This window comes from Melanotaenia boesemani, chromosome 2 (genome assembly GCF_017639745.1).
Source record: "Melanotaenia boesemani isolate fMelBoe1 chromosome 2, fMelBoe1.pri, whole genome shotgun sequence".
Classification (NCBI taxonomy): domain Eukaryota; kingdom Metazoa; phylum Chordata; class Actinopteri; order Atheriniformes; family Melanotaeniidae; genus Melanotaenia; species Melanotaenia boesemani.
The window spans coordinates 22,262,686-22,290,395 of NC_055683.1; the positions used below are offsets into that span (position 1 = coordinate 22,262,686).

Consider the following 27,710-nt stretch of genomic DNA (forward strand, 5'->3'; position numbering starts at 1 on the left):
TATGTCATATTGCTTCAAGGCTTAATTTTAAATGCTCTTCACATCCTAATGAAGACAACTGTAATTATTCAGACCTCTCTTTGGACTGCAAATTTATCTAGGTTTATGTAGCGAGATGACCTGTTTTTCTTGTTTGCTCTTTTTTCTTCCATTATCAACTTAATTCCACTGATAAGAAATTGGAGTAAATGCAGCCCTCCCCACCATATGTAGTACTCTATAGTGAGTATGGATTATAAACAGATAAGATATTGGCAACCCATTTATTTCTCACTTCATCTGTCACGTGATCAATGCCCTGAACAACTCAAAGGATGTTTCTGAGAGGTAAACAAATGCATATAATGTGAGCGGTAACGCCTGGAAGAAAAGCCTGATTAGATTAAATGAATGCATTTATAATTAACTGAAATAATTAAAAAATACTTTCTAATTACATACATAAATCAACCTGGAATCTAGCCAGGAAAACGTCATACTGATTAATGAGCCAGCTTTGTATAATAATAAAAAACACTATTTTCACAGCAGACGAAGCCTCGGTAGCTCTTCCACTTGTTTTAAGGTTTTTAAACCAAACTAATCTCAACGCCAGCAGAGGTTTTTCGGTATATCCACATTTGCATTCTGTACCTGGGCCTGACATGGTGCTGTGCTCAGCTGGCAGGTCAGTGACCCCTGAGCTGGCTGTCTGAGGGACGGCGGTGACACCCTCTGCTGTCATGGCACCATCGCTGCCTGTTGAGCCCACACTAGCCACACTGCCGGCCAGTGACACACCATCACCTTGGCAAGCCTCCAGGTCTTGGGGAACCTCCTCCCCTGCTGGATAATCTGTATCCAACACACCTGGGGAAAAGAAAAAGGACGTATAAATTGCAATTTAAAATGTTAAAAAGAAAGAAAAATAAACCTAATTAAATACAGCGTCCTCTCTAAACCGACCTGGCACACTGGCAATGCAGACAACGTGTGTATTGCAGGCGTAGAAGCTGTCAAGCTGGTCCGAGGGCTGAGTGGCGTCTACCACCACAACCTTAGTGGAGGAGTGGGTACTCATGCACACCCACACTCTACTAGACATCTCATCCTGAATGATCAGCTCCTTCTCTGCTTTCTCCTGGTCCTTTGAGCAAGCACACAGAAGTCAGTCAACAGTCCTGCAAATAAAACTTGAAAAACTTTCTGAGCTCAGCACCAACCCTTAGTTAAAACTACTTTAACACACAACAGTCCTAACCTTCCTTACCTTATTGTCTTGTTCCAGCTGGTCCAGGCTACTGTGAGAGCCCTTTGTCTGCTTGGTGAGCTCTGAAGAGTAAACTGTCCGACCTCCAGACGTGTTGACCCCTGCAGCACACCATAGCTGAGGAGCAGAGACACAACTCATAAATATCTTTGTTTTATGCATTTTAAAAAATGTATAAAAAAAATGCATAATGGGCATGTTTTAATCCAAGTGTTGCCTAATTTTCCACATATGCACCTTCATAGAAGCATCACTTTGGTCCAGAGGTCTCAAGTAAACTGGTACTGGTAGGTTCATCTTGTTTTCCACCTGCCCTCCATTTGCCACCTGTGGAAACAAAACCAGGAAAAAAATAATTGGACAACTGGATAAAATATAAATAAGTGTATGTTGCAAGAACATGAAATTCTTGACTTCAAAGTCTGAAAAAGCTTTTTTCTGCCAGCAGAAGAAAAACAGCAATCCTAAAGTCACACAACTTTAAAGAATGAGTCCAAATTAGCTGAACAATATCTGAAAAGACTCCTGTTTCCACCTTGTTTTTGTTGGGCAGGCTCCAGCCATGTATAGTGACCCGTCCATCCTCCTTCTGCATGTGGGCCTTGACCTGTCGATACTGGGCTTTTTTCTGCTCCTTACGTGATGGTGAGCTGCACTGTTCCGTTCTACATGAGGAACAAATACAAGGACAAGTCATCAGTTCACAGATACACTGTGTGTGTGTGTGTCCATTACTGCAGGTCGTGAGATTACTCACCCTTCATTGACGAAGTCAAAAATCTTAGACTTCTCTGTGGGGAACTGGGAGAAGGTGCTGCTCCTCTTTACCAGGCTGCCTGGAGCGTTGTACTTCATGTTGGACTGGGAGTCCACTTTTTTCATGGTTTGGGCACTGGAGGAGCTAAAGAGTCTGCTGAAGCTGCAGGTGGTGAAGTTACAAAAAGCCAAGAGGAGAAAGACAGTCAGCAGGAGTGCAGGGAAAAGCAGGGCAGGGGGTCACCAACCAGACAATAAAGGATCAGCACCCAGCACCAACATTTACCGTACCATGACGTACAATACAGCATGCTGGAAACTGAAGTATAGCTCAGCAAGTTCTATCACACCCATCTACTCTGTAAAGGATTCAGAAAAATTTAAAGAAAGATTCCATCACATTTCAACCAAAAATTACCACTCAGCATTTTTTAATACAGTTCTTAAAATTAGAGTTTGTTTCTTATGAACAAATCATTGTAATTCATTACAATATGCTTAATTTACATATCTAATATTTAAATATTCAAATCATTTGTCAAGTATTACAAAAAATAAGCTAAAAATATGTATTGTACTTCAGAAAATTTTTAATTAATTTAAGATCATTTAAAACACTAAATTCGGCTCTTTGTAGAACCTGTTAATTCCCCTTTATGTTTTTGTCACATTATTTGTTTTAGTTTTTAAAAATGTTGGAAATTTTCTTCATCTTTATGGTAGACGGTGCCATCTACACCTTTAAAACTGCTCAAACAACCAAAACAAAGTGTAACAAAAATTAGAAGGACATTGTCTATAACCTATGAAAAGTGTTTTATTTCCCATTTCTTTTGTGTATTAAAGTGACCTGGATGATTCTATAGTGTTTCTGATCCAGTTTTAAGTTTTATTTTTAAAGTGCCCAACTGACCACAGCCCTGTAAACATAGCTTACACCATAGTCAAAATGGCTATGAGGAAACTTCTAAGTGGCCTCTTTAAATATAAAAAAAAAATTTGCTCCATAATTTGCATGAAAATATTAAATGTGACCAAACATAAACATTTCTACTACTAAATAAATAGCTTTGATACTTTGGATTTCTTTGATATATTGCTTAGTCTTTTACCACACACACACACACACACACACACACACACACACACACACACACACACACACACACATAAGGTCTGTATTTTTCCATTAAGTTAACTTTAGCTTATAAGTCATACATAATTAAGGCATTTTAATTAGTATTAGTAAGTTTGAATAAACACTAAAGTTTACAGTGCGTCAATACTTATCTTTGTTAACTCATTCATTATTGTAAACATGTTGTATTTATAGTTTGCCATTTACTGTAAAATTTGATCTTCAATGTAGGCACAATGAAAACATAAAATATGTTAACAAATTTCATTGTCTTCACATCTAACTGCTTAGTTTCTTGCTCAATATTTTCTATTCAGCTAAATCTATTAAAACATAGAAAAACCTGCTGATCTGTACTAAACAGACATAGATAAGAGAAAAACCCTGTTGATCTGCAGTTACAACCTGAGTGTGTACATTTATTTGAACATGTAGTCTCCCTGAGTAGACAAGAGTTGGAAAACATCAAAAAGCACACAGCAGGCAGGTAACAGGACACCCCAGGGGCACGAGGAAAGTTTTGTCTTAGAGGTTAGTGATAACAACAAGATTATGGATGAAGACATGAAACAGCTTGATCCTTTAGGAATGGAGGAGCGGTTTTGTGTTAACAGAGGAAAAAAGAGAGGTTTGGCAAGGACAACTTCTATCAAATCATCTTTACCTAATGCTGCAAATTCAACAGCACATCCCGGAAAAGATAAGAAAAAAAATGTATTTGCATACTTGAGAGAAAAAAGTCAACTTCAAAGGCAACTAGAGGCCTCGAAAAAGCCCTGACAGAGTATATGATGTAGTACATCTGAGTAGTGCTATACTCACAACTGCCAGATGCTGGATTTCTTTTTTTCTGTGAGAGCTGGATTTTCTCTTGAAGCCCTACAGAAAAGGAGGAGATGATATCACCTTAGCTGCTGTTTAAAGACATAAAAGCACCCCACCGATCACTGCTCTACACTTCTTATCCTTAACCTGATCATCTCAGTCCACCGCACAGCTTCTTGTAGCTCCATCAGCCGCTCCTTGTACTGATTCCTCTCCATCAACACTCTGGCCATTTCCACTCTGGTGAAGCGTTTCCTCTGAGCTGTCGGTACGTCACCCTGCAGCACCACACATTTAAGCCAGGACAGGCATTCATCAGTCTTTTTAGGAGTAGGGATGGAAACAGGACGTATGTAGATGTTTCACAAGCAGGAAAGAAAAAAACTCACATCTTCTTCATCTTTGTTTTTCTGTCTCACTTCCTCCACCTCTAATCGCACTCTGGAAAAAAAAAATAATAATAAATTGACAAGATATCATTATTAACAGCTAAAGCAGATTTTTAACCAACAAAAAAAGTCTTGTCCTCAGCCAGTTATGTTAAAAATACACACAACCAAGCACCCGAACAGACAGCAAACATGCTTTCCTGCTTTCTTACTTTTTGAGTTCTTCATCCAGCTCTCTGTTTCTTTCCTCCAGCTTGGTTTTGGCCTGTTGCACAGCCTCCAGCTCCCCCTCCAACATCTCTTTCTCACAGGTCAACTCATCCACCTTCAGGATCAAGTCTTTATTCACCACATTCAACGCATTCCTGAAAAAAGCATGGAGAAAAGGCATATTTTCCTTTTTTTTTGGTATGTGCTGAATCCACAACACATTTAAACTACAGTGAATGTCTAAAAATTCTGATATATGAACTTACTTTGTCTCAAGAAGTTGTGAATTCTCCTGAATTAGATTTTCAACCTCCCGACCCATTCCTGAACAGAAGATTAGAATTTTATTACCTATAAAATAATGTAGAAAAGCTGACAAAAACAATACAGCTGTGACTACTTTAACACTACAGTCTATTTATAATAAGATCTAATCAAATAAGACTGAACATTGGATGTGAAATATCTCCTAGTGAGATATTTGTTGCTACTGGCTTAACATTACTACAAACTACCAACACACACAGACTCACAGCACATATCACATGAACGACAGGAGCAGAATGGATAGAGTGGGTGAGGTCTTACCAATCAAACTAAGGTCTGAGAAAACCATGCAATCCAAGTCGGGCGGAAAGAATAAGGAAGAGAAAGAGAGAGAGAGAAATGCGGATATAGTTTGAGACAGTGGAATGACCAAAATGATGACAGAGCCAGAGCTAAATATGTAGCAAAACAGACAGCTGCTGCCAATTCACTCAACTGCAGCAGCAAAGAGGACAAGAGGAAGAGTTCAAGGGCAAAAAATAGATTTTAAGCTGTAAAAAGAAAATTACAGCAGCAAAAGAAAGAGTTGACCTTCATCATTCATGCATCAAATCTGTAAAAACAAAAAGAAAAAGTTGCAGAAGAAGAATGAACTGTGCATTACTGATGCTACTGTAAGCCAACTGTTATCAAACATGATGAAGATGAAGCTTTGGGGTGTAACAATGGTGGAAATGACAGAAGGTGACGTATGAGCGGAAGTCAAAATGGACAGAAAAATGTTAAACTGAGGAAAGGTTTGAGGTCATACACACCAGAGTATTCCACTGGGATTATGGACAAAAGCCAGAGAATGAGACACGGGAGAGAAAGAGGTGATGTTAACATGAGTAGATGGCTAACAGAGCATACAACAGCTGGACCAGAGGATAGGAGCGTTAAGCAGGTGCTGGAGTTTTACAATGACTTTTTTTATCATTTCAACAGCTGATGCTGGTCGAAAGTAGAACTGAAAGCTTAATTAAAACATTTTTACTGTTTTCAGGTGGGGGAGAAAGAAAAAAAAACACAACAGTGATGGAGAAATAAATAACATGCATGCATGTTATATATCTATTTTGCAAAAGCAAGCTTAGTTTTAACTGATACAATGGAAGTTTTCTTTAATAAACTAAGAAAAATGGCATATACAAGCCAAGAGCGATACACAGATTGCATCATTATTTTCAATTCTCAACCTCTCAGACAGTTTCTAGCTTTTCCAGAGCCTGGGAAATAAAGTTTAAAAGGAGATTCAAAGTTTTATTAAGAGGATGTTACTTTTCTAGAAAGCTGATCAAAACTTTTTCCCATTCAACTCTGAATTTTTCTACTTCTACCAGAGGGAAACTCAAAAGTAGTGCAAATACCAAGGAAAGAACAACTGGTCAAATTCTTAATGAAATCCAAGCAATTAAGACATATCGTTTGTTCCACACAATCCATGAAATATCCTTGTATGATCTGACAGAACTGCATCAATTTCAGTGAAGATAAAATCTTGACTCACCTAGAAGATCGGCCCCTTCATCCACATCCCCAATGAGCCCAGTGCCTGCAGACGACAGCTCCTCAAAAAGAGAGTCTGTGTTGCGGTCAAATGCCATGTTCTCAATGCCTTTAGTGGGAGTACTGCATAAAAAATAAAAAGGTAAGGGATGATGTTTTGCTACACAATAAAAAGTGATTAAACCGCAGTGTGCTCCTTGTACTACCTGTGGGGTTTATACCCAATTAGATCCATGTCCAGTTCAGGAGTGGACTCAATGATGTCCTGAACATCTGCACTGTCCTCTTTTTCAGGCAAACCTGGACAAGACACACAGTAGGTAGGAATTAGAGAGGTGAGGTAAAAACAGTGAATGGCAGCTCTTCCTTTTAATGGTTGGAGTAACTGAATGTTATTGTAACTTCAGTCTCTTCAGTTTATTAATAGGTTTTGCATTAAGCTCCACTGGTGTATTTTTTCCTAATGTTAATCATAAGGAGATAATTGATCAATTCTTAAAACTTTTGATGTCTTAGACAAACTGAATATGGTGGAGAAAGGATGTTTCTTTGTGATATTTTTGCATTATAAACTGCTTACGTGTTTGATATTACAGAGAATAGTTTTTGCCTCTTGTTATCCTGACTGCACATCTTGATCTTATGAGAAAGTTGGGAGTACCAGTATACCTTTTTGTTTTGTTTTTTTTAAGTCTGAATATTTTTTTTTAAAGTAGAGCAACAACGAGATTCTTGCCAAGCAAACAGTCAAAATGTCATTCAATGATTGCAGCCATTTGTTATAATCTTTAAAAGACTGCTAAAAAAATGTCTAACAATCATTAAAAAACAATAATAAAATAAAGAAAAGAACAGGATTATATTTGAACTTACCCACAGATATGGATCTGGTCCCGGGCGCGGCCTGCACTTCCGTGCTCTTACTGTTCCCATCCTCCTTCTCCATGTCTGAGGCAGTGGTGGACATTGGTGTTGCAGACTTGGAGCCAGTGAAGTCTGATAGCTCCTCCTGTTGTGAAAAGGGAGTTATTTACACCAACATTTATGCTAATACGTTCACAGTAACAAAACTTAAAATAAACCTGCAAAAAAAAAAGATCACTAAAAGAAACTGGTCAAACTGTGACCAGCAGGTGCAAGACTCCAATTTTCTCAGCTACCTCCAATATCGAGCAAATAACCAATTATTTTGTGTACAAAAAAATACAACTAGGAAATGAAATCATTAAACATTCAAATACACATACACAAGTGCTGTGGTGTATTTGGAGCCTAATAAAAAGAAAAATGAAACAGCCTAAATACTAAAAGTTGTATGTGGATCAATGATAACTTCCACATCAAAGACATCAAGACACAGAGACGACAGGAACAACACAAAGCTGGCACACCAACACAAATTCACACAGCATTACACAGACTACAGAGTGCTTCACATAACTACCATGAACACACAGAAAAACAACAGGGCTGTTATTCTACAGCTACACTGTGCTAATCCACAGAGGACAAACAAACTAAAACTATTTGAGAAGAAACTGAAATTAAAATCTCACTATAATTCAGCTTAATGCTAAATAACTACAGCAGTAAGGGACAGAGATTTAGCTAGAAATGTATGATGATATTATTGTGCAGTGATGTGATTGAGGACCTACATGAATGAAGCAAAAATACAAAGCAAAGTAAAATATAAAACATGTGCATAAAAAAAAAAGATTAAAACTAAATCAGAGTCCAGATGCAACCAAGCTGTTAGTGACTTCAGTACATCAAAAATTAACCAGTTCCATATATGCACTTTAGAATATATGTTTGCACAGGACATGGTTGCATGGGGCTCTGCACAGCACAGGTGGTCTCAGAAGTGATGGTCTCTAAATGTGCAACGTATGAGGTGGCGCTGATGAAAAGATGAAACAGCAAAGTTTGGGAAACTACTGCACTGAAGCCCACAAACACGCAAAAACACACACAGTGGCGTCCACAGCCAGAGCAGGAGTGCAGATGCTGACACTCATCCAACTACCTTGCAGTCGTCTGCCAGTGAATTCCCCCAAGTAGAGTCCTGCGCACTTTTACCCTCCCTTTCCTTTGGGGGGTCCACAAAGTCCAACTGCTTGGGGGGGGAGAGTAACAATGAAGCTCATATGTGGAGAAGCAGTTCAACAGAAATGCAAACACCCAGAAGTGTGCATGTCTGAGAAGTGAATGGAAGTGTTTGCACTAGCCTGTAAGCCTGTGTGTGCACATACAGCCATCACTAACATAGCAGACAGTTTTTTTGTATAACTTATAAATAAAAATTCATTTTAACCTTTTAAAAGCAGAAGTCCCACAGTTGGGAGACTTTGAGAACAGATAAATGGTGAATGGTCTGTACTTATATAGCGCTTTTATCCAAAGCGTACGTCACATTCACCGATTCACACACACATTCACACACTGATGGCGGAAGCTGCCATGCAAGGCGCTAACCACGACCCATCAGGAGCAATCAGGGGTTCGGTGTCTTTCACCAGTAACACATACAGTATACTGGTATTTACTCATCTTTACAAAACTCATAAAGGTTCCCTTCACTATGACTCCAAGGTATTTAAACACATGTCGGGGTTGCAGAGGATTACTTAATTCATTATGGTTATGCAATTTTTGAGAAACATAGACACAGAGCTTGAGGGGTTAATAGAGACTAATTCACTAAAGACCTTTTGTGAAGTCATTTGCTAATTAACTGATAAGTCAATAAGCAAAAAAGTAATGAAAATAAGTTGCCACTATTCTGATATTTAGTGGAAGGTTTCACTTTTTTCAAGCTAGTGGTTTTTCAAAAGTAGAGATTTTACACTTTTCTTTGTTTTACTGGAGAATTGGATTAACAAGTTTGGTATTAAAATATGTTTAAACTTTTTTAAAAGCTAAACTTTAATTAAAATTGGATTATTTGCTTGAAAAACAGTTTATCTCAGTGGTTCTCCTAGATTAAATAAATGATTTAGAAAAGATAGTGCAAATAAGTCAGTTTCAGAGGCAATGAAATGACTTTGCTTAAATGATTCATACTGTTGATGAACATTAGATCATGGCTGATCATGCACGCATTTCTCTCACTGCACCCTCCCCACTGTGCTGCCATAAATCCATATGACGTCTCAGTTTAACTCCAGTGCCTGTCTGCATATCAAAGTTACTCGTGTTCAAAAGGCTGTGCAACAACAATAACCACCCTGTAGCTGTGATTACATAAGACCCAATCACACTGCAGCCAGCCTTTCTCCCTCTCTCTGTCTGAGTGACTGGCTGCATGCCATACAGCAACATCACTCCCACCATGCACTGCGCTGCTGAGCTGATGTCCCAGTTTTAACAGAAATGCAGCAGTGGAATGAAATATCACTGTCACCCTCCAGGTCCTAACTGCCACAGATACAAGCATAACCCATATGCTAAGAAACTACCCGCTTAGAGAAACTGCAGCTGGAAGAAAAACATAGTTATAACTTGCATGACTTTAATGTCTAAATATGAAGAATTATTTGTCTTCCCAATATTATCTACAGCACTTTGATGTGAAGTAGACTCACACTGAAAACCTTCAGTCTCTGTAACAAAAAAAGAAAAAAAGGAAATTGAAGCGATTATGCATATTCATGTCATTCGTTTAATTACCTCCTGTGAGTGCTGCAGCACAGGAAGTTTGCATATTCATCAGTGGCTAAAAAGGAGTCTGAAAACAGAGGTGCCCTTGTCAGAGCCCACTAAAATACACATAAGCACACCCAAGCCTTATCAAAGTCGCTCTATTTTCAAATGGGTCCAAAGATAAACCTCCTCTATCTTCTAGCTCTGGCAAAACAACTGGAAACATGATTAAAATGGTCATATCTTTGCAAAGATTTCGTGTGCATCTTTATGTTTGTATATAACTGCAACAGTGACTGTGTTTAACATTAGATCATATTTAGAACAGTAGACTAGACAAACAACCTTTGACATGTTGCTAAAATTTCTGGTTTGCTGGTCTGTGTGGCAGACATTATTTATATTTCCCAGTTATTAAATATCCACTTCCAGATGCCCCAGTGAGTCATCAGGCTGATATTTTTTAATTTATTCTCTGATGAAAAATCACAGGAATTATCACAGGGAGGTGCTACACACACCCACCTTGAGACTAGTGTTGGAATGTGGCTGTGATGGATCCGTGAACCTCCAGCCCTCTGTGCCCGGAGTCTCTGCTCTAGCGTGGGAATCTGGGATTATGAGCGACGCCCCCCCAGATGAAGGGAAAATCCCTAAAGAAAGAGGTCGCTCTCTCCTTCAGGGATAAGAAAAATTTTAACTGTGTTTCTTTTAAGTCCAAATAAACCATCCCACCACAAAGGGCTTACTGTGGCTTCTCCACTGCCCGACCCATCAGACATGAAACATTGCATGACAACACAAACGTCCATCGTGATTGTACCTGACTCGGCCGACCGCACCAGACTCTGAAGTCTCACTTATCTGCTGCATTTTGATCCTCTCAACATGCTCCATGTAGTTATGGATCATCTGCACAAGTAAAAACAAAACACTCAGAAGAAACTTGTCATAAGTCGTGTAAATGATTGCAACTCTACAATATTTCCTTCCTCCTCTTATTCTTGCTCTGTACTTTACCTCTGAGTGTCGCTGATGGAGGGAGTTGTACTCCTTCTTGAGCTCCACCTCGCGTTCTTCTAACCTGCCGACTTAAGAAGAAACACAACCATTGTCAGTTTAAACTGGTCACTTCACAAGAAAAACCAACAAATTTTCTGATAATAAATACTGGATCAGCCACAAAAATCCCAACTAAAGCTGAATCGGAAAGGAATTAGCATTTTAGACTTTCAATTTATCAGCATGAAATAGGGCTGCACCGTTGTTTCAAATCTTGTTTGTGTGATAGTTGACTGAACTGTAGCACAATTTTATAAAAAAAATAAGAATTTTACTAAAATCAGGATGAGTGTAGCAGGCAAAGGGGTAATCACACTCAAATGGGTTTCAATGTTGGGCCTACTTAGAAGGTGACAAAAACACCTAATCCCCTATTAGCACATCAAGTTTAGCATAAGCCACGCTGTGAGCTGCTCCAACAGACACATTTGCAGCATAAAGCCTGGATACTATCAATTACAGCGGCTACAGCTTGTGCATGTTGTCTGATGAAGCCTCACTTATCCGCGTGCTTTGACACTACGGTGGGATTTCATTCTGATACTGTGACTCATATTTTTCTGGAGACACGTAATGAAGCGAAGGAAGAGACACACAAGACAGACAGCTGAAGCAATCCCTCCGGTCTGTGAATGCTGCGTTAGCAAGTATGTCAAAACTGTGTGTGGCGATGAGGCTGAACATTAATTATGCTGAATTAATACTGGTTGAATGCATCATGTGTTTACCCAACATCTGTCAAATCTATTCAATCAAAATAAATTAAACAGAAGAAAAGACAACTGTGTAATGTTTCTGATCTGTTTGGGAGCTGTTTAATGAATGTTTAATATAAAGTTAAACATGGTAGCTAATGGCAGGCTGAAGGGGGTTTGAATGTGAATGTAAACGTCTTCATCATCAAAGTGTTTTAACATGTTTAAGCAACATTACATAACTTTCTGACATTAAACCTCAGCTTTTCGGACTTATTTTGATGGCACACTGACATTCATTAGGCACATTGCTGGAGCCATCGTTGCCTTGCAGTGCAGTGAAACTGTAAAATCGCACTTCACAATTTTTTTTTATTATTTATTTTTAAACACACTGGCTGTTTTGAACAGTTACCATAGATGATTCATTAAAAAAAATGCAAGAGGACATTTATAGAAGAGAGCAAGTGACAGAGAAAGATATTAAATGAGAGTCAACATCGGACTGACTTGGACTGGCCAGAGACAAGATGCAAGACAGATCCTTAATGTGCCGTCATTAGGGGGTGCAAAAGTTTGGTGGTGCCGCTTTAAACCTTTATTCTATTGCTAAAAGAAATAGAAACTATCTTTGATTTTAAAATCAGCCTAGAACTTACCTTGATTGTGCAGACAAATAAGGAAAAATGAGGCCTTATAAATTTGGGGCTTTTAAATATAATCAAGAGGTCAGTTATCTTACAGATATTTGCACTTTTATCACTGATATCTTTATTCGACCCTCGGAGTCCTGTATGTTATGAACCTAATTATAAGACAAATACACATTTTTACAGTTTATTATCCCTTTTCTTGTAAAAGCATTGGATTAAAAAGCATGTTTTTGTTTACTCTTTAGTCTTTTTGTAAAAATCTAGCACAGGGCAAAATGTTACAGAAATAATGACTTTGAACTGTGTCTGTTCTAGAAAGTCTTGTAGTCGGATGCCACATTTTCAGTTCCACTAAAATAAAATCAACTGCTCCAACTTTTTTATCTCACCTTTTTATTTTGGGTTAAAATCACAGTAATTTGTGAGTTATTCTCTAATCAGACAAAGACATCATGTTAAAAAGAAAGCTCCAGTCCAACCCCAACTGTGGAAAACACTGTAGAAATACTAGTGGAAAACCATCGTGGCTGGCTGAATCCAGTTCTGTTCATATATGTGAATTGAGATTCCACAAGACGGTCAAGATCGGCTTAAATAACTGCAATCAGACAGTAATTACAAGAAGCCAAAAACAATAAGCTGCACAGCCATTGCTTATTATATTGCCAATTCCTTTATACTTTTACAGGAGCATGTGGCATGTGGACTATGCCTCAGATCAACATACAGGAGCGAATGAATGATTTACCACTGGGAGTGGCGGTGACTTGATTCCACTAACTGACCAGTCTGTGTGTGTGTGTGTGTGTGTGTGTACTCTGGGAACTACATTTGGTCAAACAAACACATTACTGCATTACGTATGATTTCTCAGAAAAAGACTTATTTTTACACTAAGCTCTTTATGTTGTGCAAGCTGAGGTTTAATTCACTTTAACCAGCTGTGCTGATTTGCTTTGCTACTAGATGAAATTCAGTGTGTGATTCCACTTTTTCATCTCTATTTTTTCCCACCAAGACGAAATGCATCAGCCAATAACTTTGCCTCCAACACTTAATCCACCAATAAGATAAGTAGTAATGAAATGCCACATTAGAGGGGGTGTGAGTAACAGAAATCCTATAATCCCATTACTGTCACCCCTGCAAAGATGGAGAAAATTAGTATATGGTGTTTGTGTTATGACAAACCAAGAAAGACATTCGAATTAAATATGAAAAATGGCATCAACAGGGAGGCAAACATACAGGATAAATGATAATACTGCTGACAAGCTCTAGTATTTATATTATTGAGGTCTTACTCTGGTCTGCGTAGTTCTTGATCTTGAGTTCAAGCTGCCGAGAGTGAGACTCCATTCTGTCCACATGGTTCTGCAGGTCCTTCTTCTCTTGTTCATGAGTGTCTTCAAACTCTATGAACTTCTACTCAAAGAACACACATACAGAAAGCTTGGTCAGATTCAGTGGCATCACACTGTATGATTGTGTGTCTAAGAAAGGTGCAACCGATAATTTAACACTAACGCTGGGGCCACTAATACAGAAAAAGGATTACCATAGTTACTACTTTACTCACCGCTACACTGATTAATGTTAATCATGAGGAGATATTTCATAGCTGCCAAACACCCACAGACACTCATGCTGCTGTGATAATCTACAACATGATCTGTGACGACAGATTTTAAAATATCTAAATTGGAGTCAGAAACTCTTGCTTCCTTCCGGTTTCTTTCAGGGTGGACCTCTGAACAAGAAAATATTTGTGTGTTGATGTGTGTGTCTTCGTCCACATCCTGTTCAGCTGAGCAAGCCAAGGCCCTGATGTGGTTCCCCTTCCCTGTCTGGGCACACAAGTCTTCCTTTGCTTCAGTGTGCAAGTAAACACAAAGGAAACTACATTGTATGAGCTGAGTGTAAAAATATACATATATATTATATATATAACCCTTAGAAAAATTCATCTGATAGCAATGGGTTTAAATGATCTAAACAGCAGATTTATTCTCTAAATGTAAACAAATTATTTGCATGTATTAATCAGTTATGAACTAAATGGTTTCTTTCAGGTCATGACTGCATCAATTTCAGGGATTAGAAGAATGAGAGTTGCAATAGCATCAGAGGACGGAGGACGAGTTTTATTTCTGCACTCAGCCACTGGCTGACCTGCTCTGAATGGTAAATAGGCTGCTTTCTACAGCACTTTTTACCACACATGCATTGCTTTTTTTGGACCAGGTAATCAGTCCAGTAAGTAAAAAGCATAAAAAGCGTTCAGATGTGTGGAAAAACTGAACTGTTTAAGTCATCTGTGTGTGTGTGTGTGTGTGTGTGTGTGTGTGTGTGTGTGTGTGTTTGGGGGGGGGGGGGCAATGACACAAAAGCAGAAAATGCAAAAATGGAAGCTGGAGGACGTTCTTCAAACAAAGGATCACATGACCTGGAAGTAACGCCATGCCTCTCAAGCAGGCTCGACACACCCCTGGTCAGTCCTCTAGGGTGTGGACAAACTCTTTCCCCATAAACACCAGCTTCATGTTCATACAATAAATGTGTATATATATTTGTTATAATGTGTTGCTATAACAACACAATGTGAAGCTGGGGTGTCAGTTAGCATATTTATTAGCATTTGGTGCTACTTTGCCTTGAGGCTGCAGAGGGTCCACAGCACACTGGATCCACTTCCCTGCTGTAGCAATGCCCTGGGCCAAAGGAACAAGCTGCAGCAGACGGCCCGAGTCACATCCTATCCATTGTCATACAGCACAGCGTCTCAGGGCACATTCATAACACAAACCACACACGAAACACTTTGGGAATTGTCCCTGAAAAAACATAAACACACAACTGGAGAATTCACTTACAGTGATAGATAAAGTCTGAAAAAAATGACCCTGTTAATGTCCATCAGGGGTTTTCCTCCCTGAGTTTTCACACTAAAACAACACAAAAATATACCATAACCAAAGGGTGTGGAGTTGAATATGAGAATATTTCCCACAAGTATTTAATCACAGGAAATGAAGCATGCACTGATCATGTCTCCATCACAAAAATAAAATAAATACAAACAAAATTTAAAATATTATGTTAGTCAGACTAACGCTGGACTTAAAATGCATGTAAACACGTTAGTCCCCCTTAAACTTTACCCAAAAACAAAAAGATTCTCAAAACTGGACTAACACACCCAAATAACGTAGGTGGTACCTCCTGCATGTATATGCTCAACTGGACTCTGAGTTCTCCAAACATGCTCCAATGTTACACTTTTTCAAGATGCAAATTTAGCCAAATTCTCAATAAAACTGATCTTCTTCACATGTTCTTTTCCTTTTCTCAGATGGTAAAATTAATTGATAAATGTGAGTAAAATCAGCTCTGGTTACTGTGACAAAATCCCCATTCAGCTTAAAGCAGTGCATTGAATTTGTTTTTGAGAAAGATGATGGCTCCATCATCAATAATATGCTAATTAACCACATCTTTACAAATGCTACCTCAAACCACTCACTGCACTTAGAGGTTCATCAGCATAAAAACTTAAGTTACAAAGTATGATGCAAATAATGTTGCATGGGATTTAGACTTCTAGAGCAGCTAGGAATGACATATCTCTGTTCAGTAGGATTGAAGACTTGTCTGAAGACAACAGCTTGGACGCCAACCTTTCTTAAGTTAAAAGAAACACTGTCGATTCTGAACAGTCTTAATTACTTGTGAAGCTATATAATAGTAGCATCTGTGATATTAATTCCCAGGAACCTAAAACACATTCAATACCCTCCTTCAGCCCACGTATAGAGGCAGGTGTATATTTAGCATCTATCTTCCACAAATTGTTGCTAACTAGTTTTGACTCCTCTCTCTCTCACTTCTAATTATACAAGTTACCAACAGTTTGTCTGTTTTTTACAAAGATATGATTCCTTATTAATTTAATTTTACGCAATTTATACTGTAACAATAAAAAGTTCCTTTTGGGGAGAAATACAGTGGTATTCAATTGAATTCAACATTACATAATTTACTAATACAAACCTCCATAATTATCCCCTTTTAAACAGGTCATAATATAAAGATATTACATGCATATGTTAACAGCTTTATCAGCATCCGCTCCCAAAATTTAAGTGTTTTCTTGAGAATTTTGTATTACTGCATTGGAGAAGTGGACTTCTTCTCCCATTAAGAAATATTATGGACTTAATGTTGGAGCTTGTGAAGCTGTGAAAGGATTAAAATATGACTGGCTGGAAGTTTACTGATTTTAGGGTAAGAGGTAAACCCTACATAGCCTTCAATACAGAAATATCATCATCATCATTGTGAGTATCCTGAATGAACCTGTGGTAAGATGTTTTGTCATATTTACAGGTCTCTATGCCTAGATTTACAGTTACAAGTGGGACAGTGATGACCCAAAACGCTGAGTCACTTCACCTGCTGTTTCTTCACTCAGGGTCTCTGGGGACTCAGACATGACTCCACCAACTGATGCAATAAGAAAGCTGATAGATTATTGGTGTATCTGACAAAGGGGTGTGTGAGTTTTGTTTATTATGGCTTTGTTGATACAGTTGCATTGATTAAAGAGTTGTGTCACTCACAATCCTGCTAGAAAAGACAGGCACGGAGCCATATCAGTGTGTCGTTTGCTTTGATGATTCTGCCTTGTTTACATCCTCGGTAACCACCATGGATGTTGGCAGGCCACGTGTAGAGGTTAGTTAACCGCTCAGTGATGCTGGGAGAAGAAGGCAGTCGGGGCTGCTCTTATTCTTCTTCAAAGGATGCGGAGGGTCGTGTTTCCCTATTTGTGTCTTCTCTACTTCCACATAACTCACCTCCTCCGCGTGTTTCCTCAGCGCTTTCTCCCGCTCGTACTGGGTGATGAGCTGCTCGTTGTCCTCTTTCAGGAGCTCCAGCTCCACTTCGTGCTCCTGGTTCTCCGCGAACACTGAGTCCAGGTTCTCCAGCACGGCCACAACTAGCGGCATCAGCTCCTTCACAACATCCTCGTCGTATTTGCCGATAAGCCTCTCGAACTCGCGGTAGATGGAGTTGGCCAGGCCCGATACCCGCTCAGACATCATCGCTGATGTCCCCGGGTCGTCCTGGTACACAACTCCGTCTTCTAGCTCCATTTTAGTCCTTTCCCTTTCAGCAAACAGGACCACTGTGGGTTTACCCGCGTTACCCCGCCACAATGAACACCCTCACCCCCTTAAGTTAAAACAGCTTGTCTTTAAACAGACAGATACATTGAGAACAACGCACAAATGACAATTACAATGCAAGACAGGCTACGTGGATTTCTTCCTATTTATTCTTCACTTGTCCAGTGCTGCCTTCAAATGCTCTTCCAAAGCTTGTTTTTCTCCATGTCCCCTTTTATTAGGAAATCACAATGCTCGGTGCATTAAACGCCGAAATGCTGAACGTTATTTTTATTTTAGGGTGGCCTACAAATATATGTATGGTCCCTGAAAGTAATATACTAGCAAAAATAAGATTTTGGTGTTAAAAAAAATTCTATTCTAATAAATGTTAGTTCTCATGGCCTATTTTAGTATCTCCAACGGCTTATGAATCTACCATCTAACAGCTGAGTGGTTGACCAGATCACGTGATGACGTCACATCATGCTACAAACGTAGGATTATTTGCAGTAACGTACTGTTGTATTTATATCGTGTTAATATAATTAAGCGTAATAATAAGAGTTGAAAAATTAAAACAAAAAAGTACATTAAAAATGAAATAATAAAAATATAAAAATACATATTTGTCTATTAAAAGTACACTAACTGTAAAAATAATTATTTTAAGTTTAGTGTTATAGAGTGTTATTATGTGTAGTAACATATAAAATGGACAATAATACTAAAATACCTTTGGATGGCTCATGTTTATATATAAATGTATCACATTATGATGTAATAAGTTTAATTGTAAAATCGTACAAAGATGTAAAAATGGAGCACAAACTACTGTATGTAGATGTTCTTGCAACCTAGAAATATTGACGCAAAATACATTTTATGGAAATTATTCTTGTCAAACAGAAACATTTCCGTTCTGGATTAATTGTTCTACACTGATTTATTGTACACGCAGGAATGTGGGACAGTTACAAGCAACATGGTACATCCCCTTCTGGGTTCTGTGTTGCCAGGGATTTGAGCACTACCTGCTACCTGAAGACCCTTTTCAAATTTGTTCCTTGTACATGACATCATGACAATGTGTATAATAGCTCCCACTTTATGCACTTTTTTGAGCACTGGTCTCAAACTTCAGTCCCAAAGAGCCACTGTCCTGCAACTTTTAGATGTTTCCCTGCTCTAACTCAGTGAATTCAAGTGAAATGGATTCATCAGCTTATTGTCAAGTTCTGGACAATGATACACAGATTTTAGTCAGAAGTGTTGAAATAGAGAAACATCTGCAGAACAATAGCCATTGAGGAATGGAATTTGAGACCAGTTTTTTGTCATCTCTACAAATTTTCCAGATTTTGTGTGTCCTTTTGTTGCATTAAAATGTCTTGCCAATGGGGGTTGTGGTGAAATCTTAGGACTGAGTGTCATTCCCTTCAAACAAAGAGCAATAAAAGTGACACTAAACCTTACAAAACAACAATAATAGCACATAATAGCTAATAGCACACAACACATCTTGGGTTAGTATGATGACACTTTAATAACGAGAACAGACAGGTAAATTACAATATTTAGTTTGGAGCAGGATACGAATATAAATCATACACTTTTACTCACCTTATTTTTTGTGATTTCCACCTGATACAAAAAAAACTTTAAACAAATCTGCTTCATTTAAATTTTCATTAATCCATTTTTTTCAAAGAAGAGCAGAAATTAACTGCATGGTCGGTTTTCCAGATTCCACCACCCAGGTATTTCCCACATAAAGGGTGGGCAAGACCTTATCAGGGGAGCTGCTATCTCACACACATTCACACACGCTGCTGTGATACCAGTGATCGTATTAAAAAGAGACGAGAAATAAAACATCTTTGCATTAATAATCTGGATCACCAAGTGGAAATATTTGTAACAGGTTCAAAAAGGTCCTTAGAAAATCAAGAGGGTTGTTTTTGGGGTGCAGGATGTGAAGCTTGATTTGATCAACTCTGGTTTCCTGTCAGCTGGTGGTGGTAGACTGGATCCTTGGCTTCATGTGCAGAGCTGTGAGGCTGCAGATACTGGGGCGGGGGTAAGTCACAGACTACTGTGTTGCATCGAAAAAAAATTAAATATGTACATTTAGTAAAATGATGATGGAGTTCCTGGACTTCCGCTACAGATGTCTATAAAATTAGATCATTTCATATTTTGACTTTATGCAGGTGGACTTTAAAATTAAAATAACTGCGGGATTTTTAGATGACAGCAAAATCCCCACCCCCAAGATCCCCACCATAAACCTACTGGGCAGTCTGGTTCTGGTACTGCTGGCTCTCCAGGATTTTACTTCCTCAAAGAAAGAAGGTGGATCTACAAACAAATTTAAAGATCAGATGTGCTGGTCCTGCAGGTTTGCAAAGATCAACAATAAATAAATACATGTTCAATTTATTTTATGGAAATTCTTTTCCTCTTTTTCTTTTTCCCTTTCTGCTTTATTAACTATCGCTGCTGTCGGGCCAAAACCTCCTATGTCCAAAATTCATGATTTTTGTTTTCCTTCATAAATCAGTACTATTGGTCACCCTCTATGTCTGTCTGTTGTTTTACAAATATTTAACCAACAATATATGATTAAAACAAAATACAAAGTTTGATGACATTATGTCCAGTTATTACAAAACCATACAGTTTTTTTTCATTTTTTGAAAAATGACAGTTTTGGAGAAAGGAGGTTTGCGCCCGACAGCAGCGCTATGTTTAGACAATTATTCATTTTAATTTATGGCTAATAAACACAGACAATCAGAACAAAGCCCAAGAGACACTGACATTGGCCACCTCTGACTCTTAATACAAACACACAAAATATGAAATGTAAAATTCATGTAAAATAAGCCAATTAAGTTCTCCTTGTGTATACTAAGAGCAGTTTCATTTGACAAAAGCATTGATAAATCAGTACACTGTGTTATTTTTAACTATTTATTTATTTATTTAAAAAATGATAGACGGCAGTAACTTTCAGAGAAACACCATGAATCTATTGTAAAACAAGATTTCAGAGACATACACGAAAACAACACAAAGGAAAGTCAATAAAATATTTTAAAAATATATATATCATTAAAGAAAAAAAGCCATTCCAAATCTGTAGATTGTGTATTTAAGAGCGGGAATAAGGGAACACCTTTGATGTAGAATTTAAAATGTGTAACACAGATTGAAATAGGTTTAATTAAATATATTAAATGATTAATGAAATAATAGAACATTGTTTAATGAAATGATATATTGATAAATGATATAGATTATTATTTTATGACTTTAGATACTGATTTACTGAGGTAGCAAAAATAATTGTGTAAATATTTAAATTTTATGTATTTTATGTATTTTAACCCAGTAAAATGTTCTTTATTCAATTTAAGATGAATTAACTTAATCATCTCATTGGGGTCTATATTAAATGAGTGCTTGCAGGTTAAATTGAAGAAATATGACAAAAAAATAGTGGACAAATTAAATCAGTAAAAAAAAGAGAGAAATATTGATTCATAAAGAAAAAAAACAAGAATAAATGTAAAGCTTTTTGGAAGAGCAGATAAAAAACATGAGTAGAAAACCTACATCTGTCTTTTCATTAGATTTATTCTTTTTTTAACGTCTGAGTCTGAGTATAGTTTTACATGCGCTTGTACACGTAGATGATTCTGTGGCAGGATGGACAGCGATGCTCCACGTCTTGACAGGAATAAACGCAGAAAGGGATACAACAACACAGCCAAAACCTGTAGAGGACAACAGCGGAGAACTGTAAGTTCACCTTTTAATCTTGTGTATTCATTTTTTAGTTTCAGATTTCTAGTTTGAGTATCTTCCTCTTTATTTTTTCTGAAACAACACATGCTGCAGATTACTTCTCAAACCAGGTTATTACCCGAAGACGGCGAGGCCTGCACATATTGCCCAGGTCAACAGTCCTGGTGTGTGCTCCGTTTTGGTGATCACAGTCTGCTGGCACTGGGGGCACACAGTCTGTCCCGGCATGTCATGTAGGCCTGGTGTTACTACCACATGAGTAACTACAGATGAGAAACACACAACAGAAAAGATTTACTTCCATACTCTTTTGTCTCCATAATTATTAGCATAAGCTATTAACAAGTGCAGTGTCCACATCATGGACACCTTTCTCACTGTCATATTTAAATGGTTAAAAGTTATGTCCACCTAGCAGATGCTGATCATGCTGGTAGTGAGTTCTACAAGAATTTTATTATTTGAACAAAACCTGGCCTCATGTGGATTCATCGAGACATATTTAGTCTTAAAGCCAAGCAAATGTTCAGAGATGAATCAGTGTGTGCTTACCTTTCACTTTGTTTTGTTAAGAAAGAAAAAGGCTGTTACTGTAGACTTTTTATTCAAGATTGTTGTTATTAGATTTGAGCATAACATGTACTGTCTGCATTGGCACAACATAACCAGGAGAGGCTGCTAATAGTCCAGTAACAGTTACATATAACATGCACTTAAAGGCACTTTTACATGTTTTTTCTGTTACTGTCATTTCACTTTTGCCTTCCTATGGGTTTTGTCTTGTAATTTAAATTGCTGCGCTATTGAAGCATTAGGACAGCAGTACTGTATTTTAATAAATGGTAGTATAGTTATAAAGGATACTTCAGACAGTTCTTTTTATGTAAGGTAGAACTGTGACATCAGAAGGTCATGCATGGGTTCAACTGAAAAATGTACTTGTGACAGGAATCCTAATTCTTCTATAGCAAAAACTGATATCCAAAGATGTGACTGTTCACATAGCAGACCCAGAACAAAAGCTTTTTGTCAGGCACTGACAGGCTACAAACAGAGCTATTCATCTGAGCAGCTTGTTAAGAAACCAAAGATTTCCATCACCCACCGCAGAGGTCTAAACTAACACACATTCTCTGTCTGTTCACAGATTAGTTCTTACAAATGTGTGGTGAGTGAGTTATTTTTTACATGTCTATGCCTTTGCTCCTAGATACAATAAAAAAGAATGAATGAGGCATATTGTGTTTTTCATGCAACAGTATTTTCCTCCTCACCTGTTGTGACAGGTGCAGGTGCAGTTGGGACCGGAGCAAAAGCAACACCTAGCAAATAGAAAATACAATCAAACAAAACGAGGTGGGAAAGTAGCAAACAAACAGACGTCACATACTGAAACATAACTGCTTTTCCATAAAACAGAAGAACTGTACTGGGGTGTGTTACTTCCTTTTTAAGTTGGACTTAACCAGGATGTTGTAATTTTATTTAATGGTTAAATGGAGCCTATGCAATAAAAGAACAATGCAGCATTTACTAACTTTGGGAACAAGGTAAAATAGTAGAAATTTGAGCAAGAACACAGACCTCCCTGGTATGTAGGAGGGGCAGGTGATGGGGAGAAACCTGGTTGGGGGTATGTTCCTGGCTGAGGGTACATCCCTGGCTGAGGGTACATCCCTGGCTGCGACATTGGACCTGGATAATTCAGGGGTGGGCCAGGGTAGGGGGGAGCAGACTCCTGTGGGGGGTATCCTTTTTCCATCTTCAAAAATTCTGTCTGAATAAGAGAAATGTTTATTATTCCTTTCATGCAATCACCTCCTTTTCAAATTAAGTAAAAGTATAAAGTAACATTTTTATTGCAATAAATGAGCTAAAGGACAAGCACAATATGTAGATGACATAACTTTAACGGTTATGGATGTACGTGGAAGAGGTGATAAAATTATACTGATTAATTCTTCCATCTGCCAGTTGCACAATTTCGTGTTATTTTGATAGCATCATATTTAATTTTTTTTTAATCAAGAAGATGAGCAGGAGGAAGTGAGAACATGTAACCAGATGACTGTTTTACTGGCAAGATTTCACTCTTAACCACATCCTCTTTTCAATGCGCCCACTAGTACAGAGCAACAATATTCCATTTAAAAAAAGAACTCTTTATTCAAACAGGCTTCCTCTTGTTTTAAAAGGCTGCAGGGGCTAGAGTTACCTGGCCTCTCACTGGGTAAGAGATAACAGCCCCTCACACCAGAAATCCTCTTGTGAAATGGTGAGCAAAACAAAATTTAGCAACTTAAGAGCTTATTTTGTTGTTGTTGTTGTTTTATTTTACTGAAGTATATTTTGGGTCAGTTAATGAATGTGCAATACAGATTTGCAAAGAAAGTCTTAGAGCTGAAGAGATCAGCTGCTGGACCTTTGAAAGAGGAATGTTGTCACCAGTAATTGAAAGCAATTCAATGCCCCTTATCAATGCAAATTAATATCAGCTGGTTAACTGTTTGTCTATAAAAAGTTTCATTGCCAAGTTGTTGCATACAAATAAATAATTAAATAAATAAATAATAATAATAAAGGGTGAAAAAACATTCTAAGACATTCTTGATTAAAGAAATCTGCCTTCTACCTGGATGATTAAACCAGGGTGGACATTTCAGCAAACAATGATTTCAAACAAACAGCCAAGGGAACTCAATTGATGTCAGAGAAAATAAAGCCGCTAATGGCCGAACCAACCATATACAAAATGAGAGTTAGCTTTGTAAAATATGTAATGCCTTCCTTAAAAAAACATAACATTAATTGCACCTTTCCAGATGCAATATCTTTCAGCTTAACAGGCACTAATGTGCTCCCAGACCATCAGAGATAGAGGATGTTTAACTCAGCATGGATAACAATCTGGAGGGTTCTGCTCCTCTTTAATCTAGTAGTGGTTCCCAAGCTATTTTCCTTGAGGACACCCTTCATGCAAATACTAAAAAGCGATAGACCCCTGCCCCACCCCGTGCTGAAACCATGCTTGGTTTTATGCTTTTAAAAGTGAGATTTGCACTATAAATTATTTATTCTGGCTGAGTCATGTCCTTTAATAAAGTTAAATTTAAATATATAGAATATAGCCTTACTTTTTTTTTCTTAAAACAGGAACAATGTCTAGACATTAATCACAATGGATCTGAATGTTCAAAGTCTCCGGAACCTCCTGTATTCTTTGGGGGTCCCGGACCCCGGGTTGGGAAACACTGATGTAGAGAATGCTGCATTCATGATTTCTAAAAGGGATTTAAAATTTCACTTCATCTGATTACATAACAACTTTTCTCTTTACCTGAGTCCAGTTCAAGAGAGCTTTGGCCCTGACAAGACAGCAGTGTTTCTGGATTATTTTCACATATGACTACTACTTTTGACAATCACAGATTTAACCTACAATTTTGAATGGCATAGCAAACATTCAGTAACTTCTAGAAGTTTCTATTGTGTCCTTTTTAAATACAGTGCTGTTTGACGGCAATGGACTGCTTTGTTTTGATTTCCAGGAAGCGATTATGGATTAAGTGCCTTGCTCAGGGACCCACAGTGGTACAACTTCATTTCCAGTCCAGAGACTTAAACCTGAGTTCCCAACCTCACCTTTGTTTCCAAATATGCTGCAGATCATTGCATCCAAATAACCCAATCTTTGCCTTAACAGGCCATAAAACGTAGTTTATGGCCCATACATTAAGACAGCTGGATTGATTTGCTCATTCACTTAATTTGTTCCTCATTAGTCCTTCAGTGTATTTCAGCCTGTTGGTCTCAGTTCCTCCTTTCAGGTTGTTGTAGTCTTCATGTCATATACCTGTTTCCTGGTTGGTCTGCATCAGTATTCACCATCTGAATTTGTTCCTGCATTACGTCTGCCTTCTGCCTCTTAATCAGCCTGTATTTAGGTCCTCGCCACTTTGACACCAGAAAGATATCTAGTACCATGAGGTCAGCTGCAAACATGAAGGCTTCCGGGTTTTAATTTGTCTTGGACAGCAGGCTAGGTTCATGATAACATAAACTCACTGTATCTGATGACACTACTGCTCCAGCCTTTTATGCTTACTACGATTCCTGAGTGTACTGACCCAGATGTGTAGCAGTAGCAGCCATAATCAAAGCTGTTCAAATTCTCTAAATACAAAGGGATGGAGCTTGAAAGAATAGGTATAATGATCCACAATCCTACAATTCCTTGTGACTGCAACGTCCTAGCAACACTTTCATGACATTTATACAGTTGTATAATTACAATCTGCGTGAACAATTTTCAGGATTAGAAGGTATATGTGAGTACCCTAAGACAAGAATAACTTTCACTTTTATGCCTTGTTCTCTCCCTTGGATGCTGGATCCTTAATAAAGCAATATGTCTTATTTTACTAATATATAATGGTAAATGCAATCATATAAAGTATCTAAAATGTTTTTTGTGTTCTTCAAACATTTATATGTTCAATGCTGCAGACTCACATCACAGCTTAGGGTGTTTGTATTCTAATTCTGAGTGTAAAATTTTTTTCCTCAATTTTTACAGATTTCTTCCAAGAATTTTCCCTTAACAACATTTTGACAATTTCTACTGAGATCAGCGAGGCTTTCTTAACAGTTTGACCAAAACCCCAGCTTATGGTAGGCATGTGCCCTAAGGGTTCTGTACTGTTTCCTGACCATCCCCAATTATTCTCATTAGTTGATGTTAATGACCCATTTATAACTCCAGACCTTGGTGAAATGGATATCGTTCTAAGTTACTCATACTTATGTAACATTTTTGGAATTGTTGATGTTGGATCATCAATTGTTTAGAAATAGCTCTAAGAGAAATTCTTGGATTGCATAAGATCCTCTTCCTGAGATATGGACTGGACATGCCCATGCCGATCTGTTCATTGTGCACTGCCAGGCAAATGTTTTATTTTTTTGGCACAGAGAAACCTTCTAAAGTAAATAATCATGAGCAAAAGAGTTACATCAGCTTTTTAGATACAATTGTGGAACTTCAGCACCCCTGACTAAACAATGTGAGTGAGCCAATTTGCATGTTTTATTCTTAAAGTGAAATTTAACTCGTTTTCATTTTGCTGTATGCTTTAACATCTAGAGCTACAGTATCTCAGAGAATTGAGTACACCCCTCACATTTTTGCAAATGTTTCATTATATCTTTTCATGGGACAAACTACAGAAACAAAACTTTGATATACAGGCCACCAAACTATAAAAACTAAACACTGATATTCTGTTGGTCAAAGTTTAATTTCTATAGTGTTGTCCCATAAAAAGATATAATAAAGTATTAGCAAAAATGTGAGGGTTGTACTTACTTCTGTGAGATACTGTATAAGCTGCTGCTACAGTGGGTAAAGATTTATTTTTCCTGTTTGATTAAATGTTGTTTTAACTCCAGCAATGTTTCATTTTCAATGTAACTATTAGCTGAAATGTTCTAAAGAAGTATAAGTACCAAAATGGAAAAGCACTCGTTTCACTGTAATAGTCAAGAGGCGATTTATTTTATCAGTAATGTGCTCAGAGGGAGAGGCTCTCCTTTTTTTTTTTCTTTTTTTTTTTTAACAGGTGGAAGATCACTTAATTTAGCTTTCGTTTTGTTATGGGCTGAATCAACAACAGTGGATTAGTACATTCTATACTCACTTCGTATACTCATCTGTCTTGCCCATTGTAAACAGGCCCACTCATTCCTCAAAAGCCTGTCTTTGTCTTGCTGTAAACCCATCTTAAATCAATTAGAGCAACATGAGCCACACACACAAATAAAGTAATATTTAACCAGAGCATTGCGCTTGTGCCTCACCCTGTTTCATGTAGGAAATGCAGCAGGACGATTCTATTTTTGTTTAATCTACAACACTTTGACCTTACAGACACAAGTCTGTGTACTTTGGGTGTGGAAGGCATGGTAATCTTGAGTGCTAAAATAAAAGGAAACTGGGCCATTTTTTTTAAGAAGGGCTGTTTCCTACTCTGTCTGTGCTGAGGATTACAGAAGCATGTTAACAAGGCAGTAACAGTTTCAATATGTGTCGACTAATGTAAAATAGAAAGCAACTTACGTGTGACTTTCCATCAACAACATCAGCAAAAATATAAAGTGACACTGCCTCTCCTCGATCTCTGAGCGTTGAAGAAAAACAGCAAATCCGAGATACAGAAGAAAGGACTGTTTGGTGCCTGACTGAACACAACTGCTACAGAAGTTGTTAATGAGAGGAAGAGCTTTCTGGTATTTC

General features: G+C 37.9%; 2 protein-coding genes across 9 annotated transcripts in view; both read right to left on the reverse strand.

The window, feature by feature from the left end:
- Positions 1-17,795, reverse strand: part of spag9a (sperm associated antigen 9a) — a 28,486-nt gene extending 10,691 nt beyond the window's left edge. Inside the window, exons 1-22 of one of the 7 annotated variants that reach the window (XM_042012009.1) lie at positions 17,294-17,795; positions 13,742-13,862; positions 11,048-11,118; positions 10,851-10,939; positions 10,553-10,703; positions 8,412-8,498; positions 7,256-7,391; positions 6,589-6,682; positions 6,384-6,505; positions 5,650-5,661; positions 5,156-5,170; positions 4,834-4,891; positions 4,570-4,722; positions 4,358-4,409; positions 4,116-4,246; positions 3,966-4,022; positions 2,007-2,168; positions 1,785-1,914; positions 1,487-1,576; positions 1,250-1,366; positions 946-1,126; positions 634-849 (exon numbers count right to left, since the gene is read on the reverse strand). In XM_042012009.1, coding sequence (XP_041867943.1) covers positions 634-849; positions 946-1,126; positions 1,250-1,366; positions 1,487-1,576; positions 1,785-1,914; positions 2,007-2,168; positions 3,966-4,022; positions 4,116-4,246; positions 4,358-4,409; positions 4,570-4,722; positions 4,834-4,891; positions 5,156-5,170; positions 5,650-5,661; positions 6,384-6,505; positions 6,589-6,682; positions 7,256-7,391; positions 8,412-8,498; positions 10,553-10,703; positions 10,851-10,939; positions 11,048-11,118; positions 13,742-13,862; positions 17,294-17,593 — 2,545 coding nt within the window. In that variant the 5' untranslated portion in view covers positions 17,594-17,795. Of the gene's footprint in view, positions 1-633; positions 850-945; positions 1,127-1,249; positions 1,367-1,486; positions 1,577-1,784; positions 1,915-2,006; positions 2,169-3,965; positions 4,023-4,115; positions 4,247-4,357; positions 4,410-4,569; positions 4,723-4,833; positions 4,892-5,155; positions 5,171-5,649; positions 5,662-6,383; positions 6,506-6,588; positions 6,683-7,255; positions 7,392-8,411; positions 8,502-10,552; positions 10,704-10,850; positions 10,940-11,047; positions 11,119-13,741; positions 13,863-17,293 lie in introns of all 7 variants that reach the window. The other 6 variants (XM_042012001.1, XM_042012043.1, XM_042012016.1 and 3 more) reach the window with 6 other exon arrangements.
- A 3,443-nt stretch (positions 17,796-21,238) lies between these two features.
- On the reverse strand, positions 21,239-27,710 carry LOC121634215 (lipopolysaccharide-induced tumor necrosis factor-alpha factor homolog). Of its 2 annotated transcripts, none has more exons than XM_041976735.1 (5): positions 27,534-27,710; positions 23,003-23,191; positions 22,693-22,740; positions 21,537-21,681; positions 21,239-21,387 (listed from the first exon to the last, which is right to left on the reverse strand). In XM_041976735.1, exons 2-5 carry the CDS (start codon positions 23,178-23,180, stop codon positions 21,282-21,284), a joined length of 477 nt encoding a protein of 158 aa, XP_041832669.1. In that variant the 5' UTR covers positions 23,181-23,191; positions 27,534-27,710; the 3' UTR covers positions 21,239-21,281. The 2 variants fall into 2 exon arrangements, with proteins under 2 accessions (XP_041832669.1, XP_041832662.1); XM_041976728.1 differs by having other exon boundaries at positions 23,003-23,195; positions 27,534-27,707.